Source organism: Lepidochelys kempii, chromosome 13, assembly GCF_965140285.1.
Source record: "Lepidochelys kempii isolate rLepKem1 chromosome 13, rLepKem1.hap1, whole genome shotgun sequence".
Lineage (NCBI taxonomy): Eukaryota > Metazoa > Chordata > Testudines > Cheloniidae > Lepidochelys > Lepidochelys kempii.
Genome location: NC_136392.1, coordinates 1,062,387 through 1,082,346, shown reverse-complemented (window position 1 = coordinate 1,082,346; position 19,960 = coordinate 1,062,387). Strand labels below are relative to the sequence as shown.

General features: G+C 57.7%; 3 protein-coding genes across 7 annotated transcripts; 2 read left to right on the top strand and 1 right to left on the bottom strand.

The window, feature by feature from the left end:
• Positions 1-466: 466 nt before the first annotated feature.
• Positions 467-11,288, top strand: DNTTIP1 (deoxynucleotidyltransferase terminal interacting protein 1). Of its 4 annotated transcripts, XM_073309778.2 has the most exons (13): positions 469-575; positions 871-941; positions 2,127-2,223; positions 2,754-2,852; positions 6,130-6,198; positions 6,721-6,777; positions 7,088-7,149; positions 8,361-8,406; positions 8,916-8,974; positions 9,224-9,284; positions 9,740-9,811; positions 10,359-10,414; positions 10,799-11,288. In XM_073309778.2, the coding sequence occupies exons 1-13, from the start codon at positions 498-500 to the stop codon at positions 10,935-10,937; spliced, it is 966 nt and encodes a 321-aa protein (XP_073165879.1). In that variant the 5' UTR covers positions 469-497; the 3' UTR covers positions 10,938-11,288. The 4 variants fall into 4 exon arrangements, with proteins under 4 accessions (XP_073165887.1, XP_073165880.1, XP_073165881.1 ...); XM_073309786.2 differs by lacking the exon at positions 2,754-2,852 and having other exon boundaries at positions 467-575; XM_073309779.2 differs by lacking the exon at positions 6,130-6,198 and having other exon boundaries at positions 468-575.
• A 534-nt stretch (positions 11,289-11,822) lies between these two features.
• Positions 11,823-16,879, top strand: UBE2C (ubiquitin conjugating enzyme E2 C). 2 transcript variants are annotated; one of them, XM_073309793.2, is made up of 6 exons: positions 11,828-12,176; positions 13,254-13,281; positions 13,450-13,536; positions 13,653-13,857; positions 16,225-16,284; positions 16,659-16,879. In XM_073309793.2, the coding sequence occupies exons 1-6, from the start codon at positions 12,079-12,081 to the stop codon at positions 16,715-16,717; spliced, it is 537 nt and encodes a 178-aa protein (XP_073165894.1). In that variant the 5' UTR covers positions 11,828-12,078; the 3' UTR covers positions 16,718-16,879. The 2 variants fall into 2 exon arrangements, with proteins under 2 accessions (XP_073165896.1, XP_073165894.1); XM_073309795.2 differs by lacking the exon at positions 16,225-16,284 and having other exon boundaries at positions 11,823-12,176.
• A 197-nt stretch (positions 16,880-17,076) lies between these two features.
• On the bottom strand, positions 17,077-19,477 carry LOC140897316 (regulator of G-protein signaling 9-binding protein). The gene is made up of 2 exons (XM_073309788.1): positions 18,891-19,477; positions 17,077-17,978 (listed from the first exon to the last, which is right to left on the bottom strand). The coding sequence occupies exons 1-2, from the start codon at positions 19,129-19,131 to the stop codon at positions 17,464-17,466; spliced, it is 756 nt and encodes a 251-aa protein (XP_073165889.1). The 5' UTR covers positions 19,132-19,477; the 3' UTR covers positions 17,077-17,463.
• Positions 19,478-19,960: the final 483 nt, after the last annotated feature.

Sequence of the window (19,960 nt, the reverse complement as noted above, 5' to 3'; positions counted from 1 at the left end):
AGACCCCTAATCATTTTTGTTGCCCTTCGCTGGACTCTTTCCAATTTATCCACATCCTTCTTGTAGTGCGGGGCCCAAAACTGGACACAGTACTCCAGATGAGGCCTCACCCATGTCGAATAGAGGGGAACGATCACGTCCCTCGATCTGCTCGCTCTGCCCCTACTTATACATCCCAAAATGCCATTGGCCTTCTTGGCAACAAGGGCACACTGCTGACTCAATGATAGGGGCTCACTGAGCCCCAGACAGATGGGACCGGGGGCGGGGGCCTGGCTCGTGCTGTGCGGCCTCAGGCCCCGCCGCAGAGCGCGGGGGGCAGAGCCCCGGGCACTGACTGGGACCCGGGACCCAGCCCCCAGCCCCGCAGCAAGATGGCGGCGCGGTTGCCATGGCAGCCCGTCGCGCTCCCTCCGGGCGAGGCGTCGCGGGTCTGATGACGTCCGCTCGGCCCCGCTCCTTCCGGTGCGGCGGGTCGGGGGCGCTGCGCAGCCGGGATGGGGGCCGCCCGGGATCCCGAGCAGCAGCCGGGGCCGCCGGGGGAAGGGGGCCCGGAGGAGGGGGACGGGCAGCTGGTGAGCACGCTGAGAGCCGGCGGGGCGGGGCCGTCCGTGTCCGCCCGCCCCGCTCCCGCTCCCGCTCGGCCGGCGCCGTAAGGCAGAGCCCGGGCGCTCCAGGCCGGGGCCGGGGCCGGGGCCGGGCGGCCCCTGCGCTCGGAGCGGCCTGTAGGGTTTGCCTGACAGCCCAGAGCGCCCCCCCCGATCTAGGGGGGCCGTCTGTGCCCCCCCCGCCGGGCCCTGAGGTGGGCGGGGTGCGGGCCCCTCTCTGGGCACTTCCCGCTCCAACCCCCCTCTGCTCCTCCCCCTGCAGAGCCCCTGGAACATCATGATCAAGCACCGCCAGGTGCAGCGGCGGGGTCGGCGCTCGCAGATGACAACAAGGTACCAGCTGCCCCCGGGCTGGGGCCGTCACGGTGGGGTGCTGCCAGGAGGGGCCGCGCTGGGCAGCCAGCGCCCAGCCTTGCTCGTCCCGACACAGGGCTCTCCTGGCAGACGCGAGATGCCTTGGGCTTGCTGACGGGTCTCTGGCCTGTGAAGTCGCTGCATCCCGAGGTGTGCAGGTGCTCAGGGATTTTTCCCCTCTCGGGCAGTTAAAAAGACCCTCCCCTGCCACCCACCAGACCCACTAAACAATAGGATTAAACCCAAACAAATGGGGTTTGATATCAGGAAGAAGCAACGTTGTCTAGAGGACTGAGGAAAGGCAGTGTATGGGAGCTCCCAAATTCTAATCCTGGCTCTGCCATTAACTCCCGATGCGGCGCTGAGCAAGGCATTTTGGTGATCTGGGTCTTGGTTTCTCTGTCTGTAAAATGGGGCTTTTTACCCAGGGAAGTAATGTGCATAAAGTTCTTTGAAGACTGAAATGCTCTACAATTGCTAAGTGATGGTGGTCACTGTGAGATGACCCAGAGTCTAGTGGTAGCACAGGTCACTGGCTCAGCAGCCTGTCCAATCCTGGTGAAATGGAGATTCAAATGAGTATAAGAACGCCTGTTCTGGATCAAACCAATGCTCGATCCAGCCCGGTACCTGGCTTCTAACAGAGGCCAATGCCAGATACCCCAGAGGGAATGATCCCAGAAATTGTCAAGTGATCCATCCCCTGTCATCCAATCCCAGCTTCTGGCAGTCAGAAGTTTAGGGACATCCAGAGTGTGAAGTTTGGTCCCTGACCATCTTGGCTAATAGCCACTGATGGACCTATCCTCTCGGAACTTATCTGGTTCTTCTTTGAACCCAGTTATACTTTTACATCACTCCTCTCCAGCTGACACTTGAAGCAGTGATGAATTCAGAGGGGTGTTATATCCAACACTTCTCTTCTGTTGGGAGACCTAGGTTTGGAGTCAGCGGGTAATTGTGCTGCTAGATTTGGTGTGGAAATAAGCTTGCAGCCTGTGTTGTTAGAGTTATGTCCTTTGTTAGAAGTCTGTGAACTCTGATGGACATCCATGTGGGTGAGAACATTTGGAACAGCATTGTAGAGTGGGATTCTGGGCCTTGGGGATTTTCTGAGCTATGTGGGGCAGTAAGGGCGGGTGGAGTAATTTATCTCGTGTTCAGCTTTACAGATCCTGCTGTCTCCATGGATTTGTTGCGAGCTGTTCTGCAGCCTAGTATCAATGAGGAGATCCAAATAGTCTTCAATAAATACATGAAGGTAAAAGCTCACTAGGAAAGGGAAATCTCTTGGGTGGATCTCAGCCTTTTCCTGCCTCCAGCCTGTGCTACTAGGCACTGACCCAGTGAAGCCCCAGCCCTGTAGCCCTCTTTACATACACACCGCAACCTTGTGAACTGGATAAGAAAGGCAGGTGGGGGCTGCTCAGTCTAACCCTGAAAGGGTCCCACTCAGAGGGCTCCCAGTCCCTTCTGGAGGAGTCGAAATGCGCACAGTTAAGATGAAACTTTAAAAACAAGTTCTGGTGGACAACAGCGAGTGACCAGAGAGGATGGACTCTGCTCCCAAGGGGCACAGAACTTCCTGATGGGATTGCATCCCGGGTGCTCAGTGCTGACCCTGATGACCATACAGTATTTGGTTGTAGCATGAGCAGAAGTGGCTCCTGGAGTCACCAGCCCCTGACTTTGTCTGTGCAGATGAGAGCCTTGTCCCCAGGAGGCAGCCTCCTCTGGAAAGAGGTTAGAGCAGCCAGCGTCATTCTAACCATCTCTTGGGCCCCTTTCCAGTTTTTCCAGAAGGCAGCGGTTAACGTGAGAGAGAATGTCGGGGAGGAGGTGGACCCAGAGCAGCTCATCCAGGAAACATGTCGGAGCTGCCTAGAACAGGTAGGGCTGTGCCATTGCCAAACACAGCTGGGGTCACCGCCCTCTGGGAGTAGCCGTGTAAGAAAGAACACAGGGGTGGAAATATCTGCCCCACAATCTCCTGAGGATGCAGAGACTCACAGGCTGGGTGCCCAAAACCTCACAGTACAAAATGTCCTTGCTAACATGCCTTTGTATCTAGGTCAGGGATACTCAGACTGTGGCTCACCACCCACCAGTGGCTCCTTATTGTGTCTCCTGCAGCTCTTTGCAGCACACAATATTAAGAGGTGTGTGACTTAATTATTAACCAATCAGGGTGCTTTTACTGTGTTGTTAAGCAGTTGTAGCTAATAACATAATACATGCATCCGATGAAGTGAGCTGTAGCTCACGAAAGCTCATGCTCAAATAAATTGGTTAGTCTCTAAGGTGCCACTAGTACTCCTTTTCTTTTTGCAAATACAGACTAACACGGCTGCTACTCTGAAACATAATATATGGTCAGTCATTTTGCTGTGCGAATTATACAGTAAATGAAACAATGAATTCACACTCCTGTGGCTCTTTTCGGTAATGTTGATCGCTAATTTGGCTCCTGAACCACTGGGGTCTGAGTATCCCTGACCTAGGGAGAGCTGGTTGTAGGGATCAGCCAGCAGAGGGCTCTGGTGGAAGGAACTGCATGCTCTTCTCCAGCTCATGCACACTGTGGTGATGTTGGCCTCATAAACATGACATGGATGAGGAGCCGGGGTATGGAGCCAGCTCTGAGCTGCTTCTCCTCTCCCACCCCTTTCTCTAGTTCTCTCCAAGTCTGGTTAATGCAAAGCCAACCAACAAGGAATTTCAGGGGTGATTCTAGGCCCCCAGCAGCAGTGGGATGATCCCATCACCGCTGTAACCCAGTCAGCCTCACACCAGCCATGCCTGGCCAGGAGGTGGGGATCTTCCCTTTCACATCCCGATCTTGACACTGTTCTCCAGGCCTGAGGCACCTGAAGATCAGACTATTGCCGTGTGCTCGGCATGGGGCTGCCCCTTACAGCCAGCTGGAGACTGGCGGTGGTGCAGAACGTGGCACTTACTTACTGAGCGGGGCCCTTTTCTGGGAGCACATGACCCCATGCTCCGGGTTCAGCACTGGCTGCCCATTGGTCTCTGCAGCCCTAAATAGCCTGGGACTGGCCTTACCTCAGGGATCCACACCTCTCTCCCTGGGCCAGGCCTCCACCGCCTCTGTTGGAGGGGTACTCAAATTGGATCCCTTTAATTATAGAACGGAGAGGGCGGTTGGCAGGACACTGTCTGTGAGGGCCCCCCCGGACTCTGGAACTTGCTCTCCCTGGTCTGAAACACCCAAATGTGGTGACCTTGGAGGCACTGTGCCCAGTCCTCTGTTTGGCGTGGGTTTGGAGGGGCTGAGGTTCTGCTGCTCAGAATGAGGAAGTGGCGGGGAGGAGCCCACTGTGTAGGTGGCTGACTGACTAGTTCCTATCTCTGAGATTCTAATGCTGCTAGGGTTTGTTTGTGATATTAATTATCTGTTGGGGCATCTACATTCCAGGAGAGGCGTCTCTCCGATCTTAAATTGAAGTAAATAAATTGATCTTAATTAGATTTCACAATTTTCTGCTCATTAATAGAAAGGAGCTACAACCTCCCAGTGAATGATCAGCTTTGCCTTTCCTCTGCCAGAGTTTGCACCCTGTAGAGTTGGAGAGCGCTTACTAACATGTTACATCAGAATGGGCACATTGTGCAAGGCAGCAGAAGCCACTCTCTGAACTGAAGCATATCTGAGTCTTCTGACGGGTCTGACGTGAGGGCTCGACTGATACATAGTTATTGTGCCCTCCTTGAAATCATGCCAAACAGAGTGGGCTTACGGGAAACAGATCCTGTGACACTAACTTGGTATCTTTTTGGTGAGGTTACAAGTGTGGTTGATAAAGGCAATAGTGTTGCTGTACCTTGTACACACTAGTGTGGCTGTAAAAGGCATTCGACTACGTACCGTACATTTCGATTAAGAAACTAGAATGATACAAAATTAACATGGCACACATGAAATGGATTTCAAAAGGGGTAAGTGACAGCTCTCTAATGTAAACGGGTACTCATCATCAAGCAGGTGTGCTTTGAGTGGGGTCCCGCAGGGATCAGTTCTTGACCCCACCCTGTTGAACGTTTTTATCAATGACCTGAAAGAAAACCTAAAATCATCCTTGATAAAGTTTGCAGATGACACAAAAATGCAGGGAATGGTAAATAATGAAAAGGACAGGTCACTGATAGAGCGATCTGGATCACTTGGTAAGCTGGGCGCAAGCAAACCATAGGCATGTAATGTGGCTCAGTGTAAATGTATAAATCTAGGAATACAGAATGTGGGCCATACTTACAGAGTGAGGGACTCTAGCTTGGGAAGCAGTGACTCTGAAAAAGACTTGGGGGCCATTGTGGATAATGAGCTGAACACGCGCTCCCAGTGTCATGCTGTGGCCAAGAGGATAAATGTTATCCTTGGATGTAGAAAGAGGGGGAAATCAAATAAAGCGGTTACATTAACTCTGTATTTGGCACTGGTTCAGCTGCTTCTGTGGCCAGTTCTGATGTCGACAAGTCAGGAGGGATGCTGGACAGGGGGGATCCGAGATGAACTATGGGAATTATTAAGGGATTGGAAAACCTGCCTTCAAGGAGTTCAATTTGTTTAGCTTAAAGAGAAGGTTAAGAGGTCACTTGATCCCAGTGTATAAGTACCCAACTAGGGCACAGAAGTTTGATGGGGGCTCTTCAGTCTAGCAGATGAAAGTCTAACACAGTGCAATGGCTGGAAGTTGAAGCAAGAATATTCAGACTGTAAATAGGGTGCAAATTATTAACAGCCAAGAGTAATTAACCATTGTGACAATGTACGAAGGGTCGTGGTGGATTCGCCATCACTGGACATTTTAAAATCATACTTGTATGTTTTTCTGGAAGATCTGCTCCAGTTCAAACAGAAATTAATTCAGGGAAGTTCTCTGGCCTGTGTTATTGGGGAGGGTGGGGGGGTGTCAAACTAAATGATCAGCCAGGTCCCTTCTGGCCTTTGAGACTCTGTGTTCATGTTATTCCAGTGATCTGAGCCAAATAGGCCGCGTGTAAAAGCTGTTATAGGAATCAAACCCATCTGTGAATGCCTCTCGGGGAGAGAACCTGTCCCACATCCAGCCTCCTTCCTGGCCCTCCTGGAGGCCCTAAAGTACAGCAGCTTCCTGGAGGCAGATAACCCTTCCCTCTCTCCCCACAGGCCAAGCTGCTGTTCTCTGATGGCAAGAAGGTGATACCCAGACTGACCCATGAGCAGTCAGTGCCAAAGGTAGAGCTGCTGTCGCAGAGGGCTGAACTTCAGGGACCTGGCCTGGGAGACTGGGGTTGGGCTTCTGATTGCTTTTTCTCTAGCAGTGGCTTGGCAGGAGCTAGGAGAGGCCCCTAGCAGTATTAGATTCTTACGTGCTGGTAGTGATGATCAAGAAATGGAACCAGAACAAGTAAGGGGGTGGAGCAGGGATCTCCTAGCCAGTCTGTCCTTTGTAAAGCCACCTGACTGCAGAGGAGAGCTCTGTGTAAGTGGATTTCTTGCCTTTCTGTCAGTCCTTCTGATGAGGAAATGGAATTGGGGAGAGTGAAGGCTGGGAGAGGAGGGGCCCAGGCCTGGTCTCTGCCTTGGGCAGGTAGAACCCCGTGTGCCCATCTCTAAGGATCAGGCTGGGGTGGCGCTACCTGTTCGAGTGGCACACGTTTCTGGGTGCAACGGAGAAGAGGGTAGTTGTCTGAGTGGCTAGGGTGCTTCTGTGAGAGAGAAGGGCTGTGTTCATCCCATCGCTAATTTCTTCGCCAGCGTGCCCGGCAGATGGAAGAGGAATCCAGTCGGCGAGGAAGCCCTGTTCCCAAAAAGGTAAGGCCCATGCAAGGACTCCACCCCAATACACTGCCTCATGAGGAAGCTTGGCCCTCATTTCTTGTGCAGGCCTCACTGGCTGCTCCCTCCCTATAGCTGAGAGAGGGTTAGGAAGGGGGAAGCCCCCAGGGCAGCCTGTGGCCCCGACTCTACTCAGGAATGCTGGCTCCTTTTGCCCAGTCTCAGCATTTCTTAATAGCTACTCTTAACAGGTTCCTCATGTGGTTGGGACACCCGCCTTCCCAGCAGGGAATGCACATGTGTGCTTCTCAGGTGAGTGAGCTAAAGAGGGATTTCTCTCTTGCAGAGGAAGGGGCGACCTCCAGGGCAGAGCCTGCTGAACGATCGTGGAGCCTCAGGTGTGGCCACGTAAGTGTGGAGATAAGAGGCGAGACACAAGGTTGGCTGAGGAAGGGCGTAGGGCAGCCCAGCTCTCTCTCTCCTGGTGTGTCTCATGCAAATGGATCACGCAAGTGGGCGAGATGCTTTCAGCTGAGGTTGACTCGTGCTCTCTCCGAGTCCAGACCCTACAGGGAGGCAGTTCCAAACATGAGAGCCGCAGGGCAGAAAGTTCTTGGCTATGGTGAGATTGTGCATATGGGCAAAAAGAAGGCTCAGGCGAGGGGAGTGAAGATACACGTGGTTGGCTGGAGCCTGGCCAAGCTCAAACAAGTGAATGAGGAGCCTGTAGATGGGAGCGCTATGGCCCCGCTCCCTGCCAGTGAGAAGGCAGAGGCATAGTGCCTGTGCTAGAGACAGGAGGGTGGGGACTCAGAAGCCATAGAGAAGGAAATTGCAGTAACAGAGGTGACGAAGCTCTGCCGAGAAGATGGAGACTTGCGTAGGATTTGGGCCGAGTCAGGGCAACTGCACACAGGGGCAGTGTGTCACGCAGGTGGCAATGACAGATTTGCAGCCATGGGGGATGTAGAGAGAAACTCATGGTCAAGCATGGCATTCAGGGCAGGGCCTCTGGACGGAAATGGAAGGTCTGAGTCAAGAAGGAAGAGGAGTGTCTGGAGCTCAACGTGGGGGCTCCTCCTGGCCAAGAGAAGCATTTGTGTGTGTGAGACCTGCCAGCTTTTCTTCAGCTAAATGAGCCTGGTCAGGGAGGTCATGGGGGAGGGTTACGGAAGGCCCTGAAATATGTGTGGCTGAGTATTGTCAGGGTAAGGCTCAAGGCAGGGATCAGAGGAGCCAGGGGAGATACAAGAGAGTAGAGGGCTGAGAGTCTTGTGGGACTCTGGAGAGGAGAGGGGTTGATGCGGAAGAGGAGCCAGCACCAGAGAAATGGGTGTGTGGGGGAAGAGGGATATTCAGGGGTGCTCTGTCTGTCTGGAGAGGGGGAGGGGATGTATGTCCCGATCAGGAGAGCAGAATCGTTTTAGGCTGTAGGCAGCTTGGATTAGTAAAATCTATGGCTGGCAACACACTGTGGATGACCAGCCCTCCCCACAGGATCTGCTCCTGGCAGGCCCTTTCCTAGTGCTTTTTATCCAGTGTTGATTTAAATTCTTTTGTGGCTTCTTGGCATGAGCCTTCTGGGAATTCAGGACTATTTTGTGTTCTTTCCCCTTCAGGTGGAAGCTCAAATCCTGTGAGCCAGTGCGCCGGGAGGGACCAAAGGTACAGTGTGCAGCTGGCTGTCTTTTCTCTGGGCTTGGCTCAGTAGTGCTCCATGCAGCCTCCCTTCTCCCCATTGCCTCTGGCAGTGATCGTGCTGCCACCTACAGGAACAGAGGCTGATTCTAGGTCAGGCTTTACCCAGCTCTGCCTCCTCCCTGCAATGACAAAGGGGGGAGAGCAGTGGGCTGGGTGGAGGCCCTCATCTGCTGCCTCCATATGCACAGCCTGTGAGCACTCCCCGGTGCAGCCCAGCAGCTCAGAGGAAGTAGATTCCTCCTGGCTATGGATGAACTGTCCCAGGGCAGCACGTTCTGCTGGGAAGGCCAGAGAAACTCCACTGCCTGTTAGATCAGTCAAGGTATGAGGCGTATTTTCCCCTCCATGGAGCCCACCAGAGCCAGCGGGGCCCCTGCAGGAGTTTGCTACAGAAATCTGAGGCTCAAAGAAAGGGTGTTGGATCTGGATCTATTGGGTTTCTAATTTCTGCCCCTTTCCCAATCACTCTTTAGTGGGATCCAGCCCGGCTGACTGAGTCCACAACTTTTGTGCTGGGATCTCGAGCAAACAAGTAAGGAATCGCCCTGTGGGGTGCTGGCTGTGTGCCCCAGGGTTCTGGGTAAGGGGAAGAAGGGGGCAGCAGCACTGCCTCTGGGGCTGGAGCCCATGGTGCTCCTCTCACGAGTTAAATCTCTCTGCACTCTGAAGCAGAGTGGGAAGGGCACAGGCTCTGGGGACAGAAGGAAGCCTCCATACATCACACTTCAGCTGCCCCTCTGCACAGGCCTAACCCCCTCCCCCCACCATGTTCCTGTTTCAGGGCCCTTGGAATGGGAGGAACCAGAGGGCGACTCTACATCAAACACCCCCATCTCTTTAAGGTCAGAAACCTCAGCACAGTGCTTCTTTTGGGGTTTGCTCAGAAGTTGCCTGTGATGGGGGTGGGGAATGTCTACTTGTGCTTGTATGTTCTCCCCCCTCACACCCTGCTGACGTTGCTTGTTGGGCTCCCGGGGCAGGGACTCGAGTACATTGTGGACGTTACAATTTTTCAATCTATTGTGAAGTATTAAAGTGAATGTAATACACTAGACTTGCTTCCTGGTGGGTGATGAATTTGCTCGGCACAGGAGGCTTTGCTTTGAGGAGTAAGCAGGATGGGGCTGAGTCCTTATTCATAGGAAAATCTCTTACTGGGAGACATGGGGTTACCCCCTGGGTTTCCACAGAGGACTGGGCCTAGACTCTGTGTCCACACCCAGAAGTTGCCCCATGATGGTGGCTATAGATGTTGGTATGTTGATCGTGGTGTTCTCACCTTGCTGCTCTGTTGCAGTATGCGGCTGATCCTCAAGACAAGCACTGGCTGGCAGAACAGCAGCACATGAGGGCCACAGGGGGCAAGATGGTGAGTGTGGCCAGGGCTGGCTCCTGCCGCAGCCTGGGATCTTGGTGGGGACAGGGAGAGAATCGTAAAGTAGACTGGCTCAGAATTAAAGTGTGCAAATAAGCTGAACCCAGTGCAGTAAGCAGCCCGGATTCCAGGGCTCTGGGTTTTCTGATGGGCTCATCCATGCTGTAGCCCCTTCAGAGCACTGTCTGGCAGGCCACTCTCTGCTCCTCATCACTTGGGGCTGAGATTTAGCGACTGTTGCTTCAGCCGAGGAAGTCATCAGCTTTGATGCAACTGTTATGACGATGAGGGTTTGGAAGAGTGAGCAAGGTGGAACCATGAGATGCAGAAACCCACTTCCCCTGGACTCTCAGGAGCAATTCTGCTCACACCTGACCTGGTTTCTTTGAGGTATTGGGGTGTGGGTGCTATTTACAGAGCTAGCGCCACTACTTCATGCCAGCAGATCTCATTTCTGAGTAGCCAAGTGGAAAATCTTCTTAGCCTGTGTATGTTCAACCAGAATGGCTCCTAACCATCTCTTGTTTCCCAACTGCTGCAGGCCTACCTCCTCATAGAGGAGGATATTCAGGATCTGGCTGCCAGTGACGATTACAGGTGAGGCAAGGAACCAGGACTTCAGCTGTGCTGAAACCCCTGCCATCTCCCCTTTATGAAACTAGAAATGACAGGGGGAGGGGATGGGGGAGTCGTCATGTCCACAGGGAGCAAGAGAGCGAGCAAGGCAGGAAGCAGAGTGGGTCCTGCCTAGTATTATGCTCTACCAGATGACCTTGTGCTCAGCACCCACGACTGGGATGAGACTTCTCAGCACCCAGTGTGTGCCCACCATGCTGCACTCCTGAAAATCAGGCTTCTCATGGGAGCCCCCTTCTCTGGAAAATCTTACCTGAGTAGTGGGTGCTGAGCTTTCCTGAATCTGACCAGACAGTGTCTGTGTCCCTCCCACATGCTCACTCCCGTCTCCCACTTGCTCACCAGGAGCTCTCTTGATTTGAAGCTGGAGGAACTAAAACCTTTTATCCCACCTGCCTGGATGACTGAAAAGATGCAGAAATATATGGAGACACTTCGCCATGAAGGGGACCCACAGCCTCCAGAGGGAACCCATGAAACATAAGAAACCTCACCCTCCCTGCCAAGCGGCATCCAGTCACAGCCTGTCACAACATGGACTCTTGCCCGGTTTTTTTTTATCTTTCCTTCCTTGGTGTTTCACTGGACATGTTGGGGCTTGTGCTTTCAGGGGCCCAGGTAGCAGAATGCTGCCCACAGGGAAAAGCAGTGCAGCAGCTGGGATTAAACCTCCTGAGAGCTGTTTGGGCCCTTCCCCGAGTGGGTGGTGGCTGGCAGTAAGCAAAGTTACTGGCTGCTTCCTGCTTCTCCTCGGCGCTGCACTTTTCTGTGTGAACTTCCTGTTTCAGCTCCTCTCCGTGTACAAAGAGATTTGTAATAAACGCTGGTGCTGGAGCCTGCTGGAGCCTGCTGCGCCTATGCGGGGGCCGGGGCCGGGGCCGGGGCCGGGCCGGGCCGGGCCGGGGGGGGCCGGGCCGGGGCCGGGGGGGGCCGGGCGGATAGCTGCGTGGGAAGGAGGGAGAGGGAGCTGTTGGTTCCTTAGCCAGGGCCCGTGAGCGAAGGAGAGTTTCTCCCCCTCCTTGGGGCCAGGAGCCGGGGCCGAGGGCGGGCAAGCGGCTCCTCCTGGGGAGGGTTCTTGAGGCGCTGCCCCCGGGGCTGATCTAGGCCCAGGCTGCCCCGGTCCTCCGTGCTTGGGCCGCAGCCGGCCCGGTGGTGCGGGAGGGATCGGCCCTGCGCCGGGGGCGACACGGGTTCGGGGCCCGCGCCAGGGGCGGGAGTCGGGGGGGCCCGCGCCAGGGGCGGGAGTCGGGGCGGCCTGGCTGGGGCGGGGGGGGGGGCGCCCCGCCCCCCTCCCGGCGCCCCGCCCCCCTCCCGGCGCCCCGCCCGCCAGCCCCGGCCGGGAGGGGGGCGGTGCTGCCGCCCCGCGGGTCACTGGCCCTTTAAGGGCCCTGCCCCGCCCTTCGCGTCACGGCCAGTCCCGGGTAACTGACGCTGCCTCGGGCCAATCCTGGGGCCCATCGGGCGGGAGGCCGGTTGCCCGGCCGCCCCCGTGCCCGACGAGCCGCGATTGGCTGGATCGAAACCAAACGGGCCGCTGATTGGCGGAGGGGCCGGGGGTTCGTTTCAAACGCCGGCGCGGGGAGCGAGCGGCCGCGGGAGCGCGGGCGGGGCGAAGTAGCGCCGCGATGGCCTCGCAGAACGCGGACCCCGCCGCCCGCCCCAGCGCCGCCCGCAAGGGGGCCGAGCCCGGCAGCAGCGCGGCCCGCGGCTCCGTGGGGAAGCGGTGAGCGGGGGGGCCGGTTGGGGGGCCGGTGGGGCGGGGGAGCCGGGCCTGGGCGCGGGGGGGCCGGTTGGGGGGGGGGCCGCCGGGCGCGGGGGGGCCGGTTGGGCGGAGGGCGCTGGGGGGCGGGGGAGCCGGGCCTGGGCGCGGGGGAGCCGGTTGGGCGGAGGGCGCGGGGGGGGCGGGGGAGCCGGTTGGGCGGAGGGCGCGGGGGGGGCGGTTGGGCGGAGGGCGCTGGGGGGTGGGGGAGCCGGGCCTGGGCGCGGGGGGGCCGGTTGGGCGGAGGGGGCGGGGGGGCCGGGCCTGGGCGCGGGGGGGCCGGTTGGGCGGAGGGGGCGGGGGGGCCGGGCCTGGGCGCGGGGGGGCCGGTTGGGCGGAGGGGGCGGGGGGGCCGGGCCTGGGCGCGGGGGGGCCGGTTGGGCGGAGGGGGCGGGGGGGCCGGGCCTGGGCGCGGGGGGGCCGGTTGGGCGGAGGGGGCGGGGGGGCCGGGCCTGGGCGCGGGGGGGCCGGTTGGGCGGAGGGGGCGGGGGGGCCGGGCCTGGGCGCGGGGGGGGCCGGTTGGGCGGAGGGGGCGGGGGGGCCGGGCCTGGGCGCGGGGGGGCCGGTTGGGGCGGAGGGGGCGGGGGGGCCGGGCCTGGGCGCGGGGGGGCCGGTTGGGCGGAGGGGGCGGGGGGGCCGGGCCTGGGCGCGGGGGGGCCGGTTGGGCGGAGGGGGCGGGGGGGCCGGGCCTGGGCGCGGGGGGGCCGGTTGGGCGGAGGGGGCGGGGGAGCTGGGCCTGGGCGCGGGGGGCCGGTTGGGCGGAGGGGGCGGGGGGGCCGGGCCTGGGCGCGGGGGGGCCGGTTGGGCGGAGGGGGCGGGGGGGCCGGGCCTGGGCGCAGGGGGGCCGGTTGGGCGGAGGGGGCGGGGGAGCTGGGCCTGGGCGCGGGGGGGCCGGTTGGGCGGAGGGGGCGGGGGAGCTGGGCCTGGGCGCGGGGGGGCCGGTTGGGCGGAGGGGGCGGGGGAGCCGGGCCTGGGCGCAGGGGGGCTGGTTGGGGGGGCTGCGGGCCACGCCTCACCGCCCATGTCCCTCCGTCCCCGCAGGCTGCAGCAGGAGCTGATGGCGCTGATGGTGAGTAGGCGGCCCGACCGGACCCCAGGCCCGGCAGGGCTCAGCTGGGCCGGGGCTGGCCTGGGCCGGGTCCTGCGGGGCGGCCCCCGGCCTGCCGGGGGGGCTGCGGCGGGGGGGGGCAGTGTCGCCGGGGCATTCGCTCCTGACCGTTGTCCCGTCTCTGCTCAGATGGCCGGCGACAAAGGGATCTCCGCCTTCCCCGAGTCGGACAATCTCTTCCGATGGATCGGGACCATCGACGGCGCCGCTGGGACGGTGAGCCTGCGGGGGCTGAGGGGGGGACAAGCGAGCCCAGGGGTCTGCCTGGCCTCCCTGAGGCACGGAGGGGCCTGGGTCCGTCCTGCTAACTCTCTATTTCCTCCCTCCCCCAGGTGTACGAGGACTTGAGGTATAAGCTTTCCCTGGAGTTTCCCGATGGGTATCCCTACAATGCCCCCACTGTCAAGTTCCTCACCCCCTGCTACCACCCCAACGTGGACACGCAGGGCAACATCTGCCTGGACATCCTCAAGGACAAGTGGTCTGCGCTCTACGACGTCCGGACGATCCTGCTGTCCATTCAGAGCCTGCTGGGAGGTGAGGCTGCCTGGGGATTGCCCCATGGTGTCCTGCAGCTCTGAGTTCCTGGGCTTCCCCTTTCCCACTGCAGTCTCCTCTCACTCTCCTCACTCCCCTTGCTTGCCCAAAGCATGTTCTTGCCTCCAAGTGATTAGCCCACAGGTGGGCTGTGACTACAGCCCATCAGTATTGCTTCATCATTTCCTTGTGTCCCCGTCCGTTGTCTCATCCGATACTGGGACCATCAGCTCGGCTCGCTGGGGCAGGGACAGTGCTTTTGTTAGGTTTGTACAAGGCCGGGTGTGATTGGGGCTTTGTCCGTGGCTGGGGCTTCTAGGCGCTACCATGATACAAATAGAATGACAGCTACAGCTGACAGCAAGCAGGCTGGGGTGTGAGCTAGGGGAGGAGGGCACAGGGTGTTGAATGGAGCAGGGCATCACGGGGAGGGGGGGAGCATGTGACCAGATGCTAAACAACCAGTGGGGCCACTGGACAATCGAGGTGCTAAAGGAGCACTCAAGGATGATAAGGCCATTGTGGAGAAACTAAATGAATTCTTTGCATCAATCTTCACGGCTGAGGATGTGAGGGAGATTCCCAAACCTGAGCCGTTCTTTTTAGGTGACGGATCTGAGGAACTGTCCCAGATTTGAGGTATCATTAGTGGAGGTTTGGGAACAAATTGATAAATTAAACAGCAATAAGTCGCCAGGACCAGATGGTATTCCCCCAAGAGTTCTGAAGGAACTCAGTTCTGCAGTTTCACATTTACTAACTAGTCTGTAACCTATCATTTAAATCGGCTTCTGTACCATATGACTGGAGGATAGATAGTGTGACGACAGTTTTTAAAAAGGGCTCCAGAGGTGATCATGGCAGTTACAGGCCTGTAAACCTGAGTTCAGTACCTAGCAAACTGGTTGAAACTATAATAAAGAATAATATTGTCAGATACATTGATGAACATAATTTGTTGAGAAAGAGTCAACATGGTTTTAATAAAGGGAAATCATGCCTCACCAATCTACTAGAATTCTTTGAGGGGGTCAACAAGCATGTGGACCAAGGGGATCCAGTGCACGTAGTGTAGTTAGATTTTCAGAAAGCCTTTGACAAGGTCCCTCACCAAAGGCTCTTATGCAAAGTGAGCTGCCACAGGATAAGAGGAAAGGTGCTCTCCTGGATTGGTAACTGGTTGAAAGATAGGAAACAAAGGGTAGGTATAAATGGTCAGTTTTCAGAATGGCGAGAGGTAAATAGTGGTGTCCCCCAGGGATCTGTTCTGGGACCAGTCCTATTCAACATACTCCTAAATGATCTTGGAAAAAGGGGTAAACAGAGAGATGGCAAAATTTGCAGATAGTTAAAACCCAGGCAGACTGCGAAGAGCTACAAGAGGATCTCTCAAAACTGGGTGACTGGGCAACAAAATGGCAGGTGAACTTCAATGTTGATAAATGCAAAGTAATGCAAATTGGAAAACATCATCCCAAGTATACCTATAAAATGAAGGGGTCTAAATTAGCTGTTGACACTCAGGAAAGAGGACTTGGAGTCAGTGTGGATAGTTCTCTGAAAACATCCACTCAATGGGCAGCAGCCGTCAAAAAAAATAGATATAAGAGAAAATATCATGTTGCTGCTATATAAATAAATCCATGGGACGCCCACACCAGGAATACTGCGTGCAGACGTGGTCGCCCCGTCTCAAAAAAAAAAAAAAAAAAAATATTGGAATTGGAAAAGGTCCAAAAAATGGCAACAAATTATGTGGGGTATGAAATGGCTTCTGTATGAGGAGAGATTAATAAGACTGGGACTTTTCAGCTTGGAAAAGAGACGGCTAAGGGGGGGATCTGATTGAGGTCTATAAAATCATGAGTGGTGCAGAGACAGTAGATAAGGAAGTGTTGCTACTCATAACACAAGAACTAGGGGTCACCAAATGAAATTAACAGGCAGCAGGTTTAAACACAAGGAAATATGTCTTCACACAACGCACAGTCAACCTTGCCAGTGGAACTCCTTGCCAGAGGATGTTGTGAAGGCCAAGACCATGACAGGGTTCAAAAAAGAACTAGATAAATTCAGGGAGGATAGGTCCATCAATGGCTATTAGCCAGCATGGGCAGGAATGGTGTCCCTAGCCTCTGTTTGCCAGAAGCTGGGTATGGATCACTTGATGATTCCCTGTTCTGTTCATTCCCTCTGGGGCACTTGGCATTGGCCACTATCAGCAGACAGGATACTGGGCTAGATGGACCCTTGGTCTGACCCAGTAGGGCCATTCTTAAGGAGTGGGGTGGGCGTGTTGCTGTGTAAGAAACAGGCAGCCTCCTCTGTCCTCACACTGACCTCCCAATCCCGTCTCCCAATCCTCAGAGCCGAACATTGAGAGCCCCCTGAACACACATGCGGCCGAACTCTGGAAGAACCAAGCAGGTGAGTGTCTCCTGTTGGGGTCCATTAGGCACTATGGCTCTGGGCTACTCCTGGCTGAGCTGCCTGCAGGCCCAGCACAGGGTTACAGCTGCCCTCCAGCACCTGGGCATGGAGGGGAGGACAGCTGCCTTCAGACCTTTTTGGGTAATAATCACCCTCCCCAGGGACTGTACCTGATGGGGGGCCTCGGACTTGGCCACTCGCTCAGCCTGGCTTCATTGCTGTGCTCTGGCCTAGTAGAGGAGGATGTCTTCCTTCCTAGCCTGTCACAGGGTGACCCTCTCACCAGCTGCAGGAGCTACAAAAAAGCCCAGGGTGAGCCCCTGTGGTCCCAGAGTCTGCCCCTCTCCAACAGTTCTCCCCTCCCTCCCTAGCCTTCAAGAAATACCTGCAGGAAACATACGCAAAGCAGGCGAAGAGCCAGGAGACCTGACGCTTGCCTGGGCCACAGCTGTTTGTCTGTCCGTCCCTGTCTGCTCTCTGGAACTGTCCTCTGGCTGCTCTGTACAGGACTCTGTATCATAAGCTGTTTTAAATTAATTCTGCAGGTGGAACCCACGGTTACTGTATAAATAAACTCTCGTTTTTTAACTTTGGTTTTGCACAGATCGTAGTACTTGCATTTAGCCGCATGGTGTCTTGGGTCACAGTGACCCCCTCTGGCTTGGCTGCCATGCCGCAGCAGGAACTGAGCCCAGGGCATTTTGAACCAAGAGCTCTCAGCTGCTGATCTCCCACCGCCTGGGGCCCGTCACCCCAGCAGATGGAGATTCCAAGCACAGATCTCTGTGACCTCCATCACCGCCACTGCTGTGGGGGTGGAAATGGTTCCCTAGGGGAGGGGCATTTTGCAAGCTCTACAGGAATGAACACAAGTGGGAGAACAATGGCGTTTATTAATCCCCCCCATGGTCTCCTCTGCGATGGCTCCTCTTAACCACCCGTTCCCTCGGCCTGCAGTGCTCACCCAGCTTGCCAACGCTGTCCCACGTGTTCACTGAGCTGTCTGCCCTGCTGGCAGGGGTGCCCTCAGCCAACTTGTTCCTACCCCAAGCCAGAGCCCTCTTCCTGGTTCTCCCTGTGGGGCTCTGTGTGCGCCAAGGAATTTTTCTCTCTCAGCTGCTATGGCCAAGGGTCCTTGTTCTGGGTTTTCTCCTGCCCCTTGGCATGGGTAGATGGTCATGACACTGTGCAGCAGAGTGCAGGCCAGTCCTGACACTGCCCACAGCACCCTAGGCCACCTGCCACCTCTGCAGCCTGCCTCTCGCTGCATGACCCCTCTGCCTCAAAGGCCAAGCTGCTCTCAGGCCCAGTCTCTTCTGTGGCCTCCACTGTCCAGACAGGGACATTGACTCTGGTCTCCATCTCCAGCAGCATGGCCCCCACATGCTCAATCTGCTCCTCCAGGCTGGGGGCAGCTCCCAGCTGCTCTGTGCTCCTGGTGCCCTTGCGGCTTGGCCTCCTCCAGGGCTTGTGCCCTCCATCTGTGGTCTTCCCTGTGACTCCAGTGCTCAGCAGCTGCACCCCCCACCCCTGCAGGGGGAAGAGTTGGCAGAGATGATGGGCTCTGCAGAGGTCTTGGTGGAAGAGCTCCAGAGCTGACAGGGACAGCACCCACAGCCTCTCCAGCTCCTGCCGCTCCTCTGGGCTGGCCAGCGGCTGCTGCAGCCCAGCTAGGAGCATGTTCCGCAGGCCTGCAGGGAGATGTGCATTCAGTGTTACCATCCCTGGGAGGGAAGCCAGCAGAGCAAAGCACTGGATGGGCTCGAGTGGAAGGTAATTGAACAGCTGTCCTAGCAAGGAGCCAGCTGTGATGAAATATCCTGGTGACAGAGGGCCAAACTGTGAGCACTGAGTGCGAGCTGTGTGCTTGTCCAGTGGGCTTGCCCAAGACATCTGCACGGCGTGTTCTCACCTAGGGGTGTGGTCCTATGCACATCCTTGCAGGTGTAAACTCTGCCCTCTGTTACTAGAAGGAAACCCCCAGCCACCAACTCTAATGGGGTGGGAGGAGGTTAAAGAGTAACTCTCTGAGGGGTAACAAGCAACCTCCCCATGGCTCACAGAGGGGTGAGCTCAATGCCACAGCTCAAGCCTCTACCACCTGAGCTCAGTAGGTCCGTTACATGGCAATGCTAGCTGGCTGTTACTCTCCATGGGGACAAGGCACTGGCGGGGGATGCAAGCATTAGCTCTCAGAACTGCCCATTGCTGCTGCTGTGTGGCCGGCCTGGCTCTGGGGCAGAAGATGCAGGCCGAGAGGGAGGCGGACATGGGGAGCGGGCTCCCATTTGAATGCAGAGGAAAGCAGGAGCTGGCCACAGGCAGGGTGGTCTATGCTCTTTGCTAGACCAGCCCAAGCTGTCTGAGCGCTGTAGCCCCAGGCCTGGGGAAGAGCAGGTGCCCAGCGCACAGCCCCTGTGCAGCGAGCACCCAGGGGCTGGGCTGGAGGCTGCTCTGTCTTTGTGCTGCCCTTCAGCTGGGATCTTTGGCCGTGCCTCCTGAGCTGGGCCATGGGGCGGGGCAGCCTGGCATCTCCCCTCCTCTCTTGCCCTGCTCCGGGCAGGCAGTCCCCAGGCGATAACGGGCTGGGCTCAGTTCCTTACCCTTGCTGAGCTCGTGCGCCTCCTTGCTCCGCTCCTGCAGCTCATCCCGCAGCTGGGGCGAGTCCGCCGTGCCCCCCAGCTGCAGCGCCAGCTGGTTGTGCCACACGATGACTTTGCTCAGGGAGGTGTGGGTGGCTGCACACGCCCCCCTCAGCTCCCCCACGCTGTGGGAGTCAGGCGCGTGGGACATCTGCCAGGGCAAGGACCTTGCTGCTGGGTGGTCCCTCTCCAGCGCCCGCATGCAGCCCAGCCAGGACCGGCTCCCCCAGGGCCTCAGCTGGGCCTCGCTTGCTCCAGGGCCTGCTGGTGGGTAGGGAAGCGGCACCAGCCAGTGGGTCGGGCTGCACAGCAGGCCGGGGCCGGGGCCTCCGCGCCTGGGTGTAGCTGGTGGGCTGAGCCACAAAGGGCTCTCAGGGGCCTCGTGCAGGCTGGGGGCTGCTGTTGCCTGTGATGCAGGACCCCTCGTCGGCTCCAGCTGTTCTCCGAGAGGCAGGGACCAAGTGGGAAGGTGGCCTGTGCCGAGCTGTTCACTGTGCACTCCCTGGAGGAGCCGGACTCTCCCCCCGCCAGCAGCGCCTCCCTGCTCCAGTCCTGTCACCGCAATGCAATGCAGTTCCCTGGGGGACAGGCCTGAGCCAGCCCTGCAAACTCTGGCTGTCGGAGCCGCTGCACCCCAGCCCCTCGGCTTCCCGGTCCCGGGAGCAGCGCCCTCGCTCCCCGCTGCTGGAGTCTCCTCTGGCTGGCCAGGCTGAGCCTGAGGCAGACTGTCAGGGGCGGGCTCAGGGGTCCCAGGGGAGCTGCGGCAGGTCTAGGCAGGCGAGAGGCGCCACTGGGCATGGCGCTGCCTCGCTGTTTTCTGGGGGTGGGTTTAACCCATGAGGCCTGGGGGGGGGCTGGGCAGGGGGGGGAGTCCTGGCCTGTGAGGCTCCCAAAGTTTCATCTTCCTCCTAGATGGGACCCTGTCGCCGGCTGCCGTGGCGAGGAGCTGCCGTGGCCTGTGCTTGTGGCTCCCCGGCTGTGGGATCCCACCTGCTGACAGGTTGGGGGGGCCTAGCCATGGGCAGCAGGGG

Bases quoted from the DNA above. Each gene is read 5' to 3' on its own strand.
- UBE2C (XM_073309793.2), top strand. From the start codon at position 12,079: ATGGCCTCGCAGAACGCGGACCCCGCCGCCCGCCCCAGCGCCGCCCGC. The intron at 13,282-13,449 runs GTGAGTAGGCGG...GTCTCTGCTCAG, and splicing joins AGGAGCTGATGGCGCTGATG to ATGGCCGGCGACAAAGGGAT. The intron at 16,285-16,658 runs GTGAGTGTCTCC...CTCCCTCCCTAG, and splicing joins ACTCTGGAAGAACCAAGCAG to CCTTCAAGAAATACCTGCAG.
- LOC140897316 (XM_073309788.1), bottom strand. From the start codon at position 19,131: ATGCGGGCGCTGGAGAGGGACCACCCAGCAGCAAGGTCCTTGCCCTGG. The intron at 17,979-18,890 runs GTAAGGAACTGA...ATCTCCCTGCAG, and splicing joins GGCGCACGAGCTCAGCAAGG to GCCTGCGGAACATGCTCCTA.
- DNTTIP1 (XM_073309778.2), top strand. From the start codon at position 498: ATGGGGGCCGCCCGGGATCCCGAGCAGCAGCCGGGGCCGCCGGGGGAA. The intron at 6,199-6,720 runs GTAGAGCTGCTG...TTTCTTCGCCAG, and splicing joins ATGAGCAGTCAGTGCCAAAG to CGTGCCCGGCAGATGGAAGA. The intron at 7,150-8,360 runs GTAAGTGTGGAG...TTTCCCCTTCAG, and splicing joins GGAGCCTCAGGTGTGGCCAC to GTGGAAGCTCAAATCCTGTG.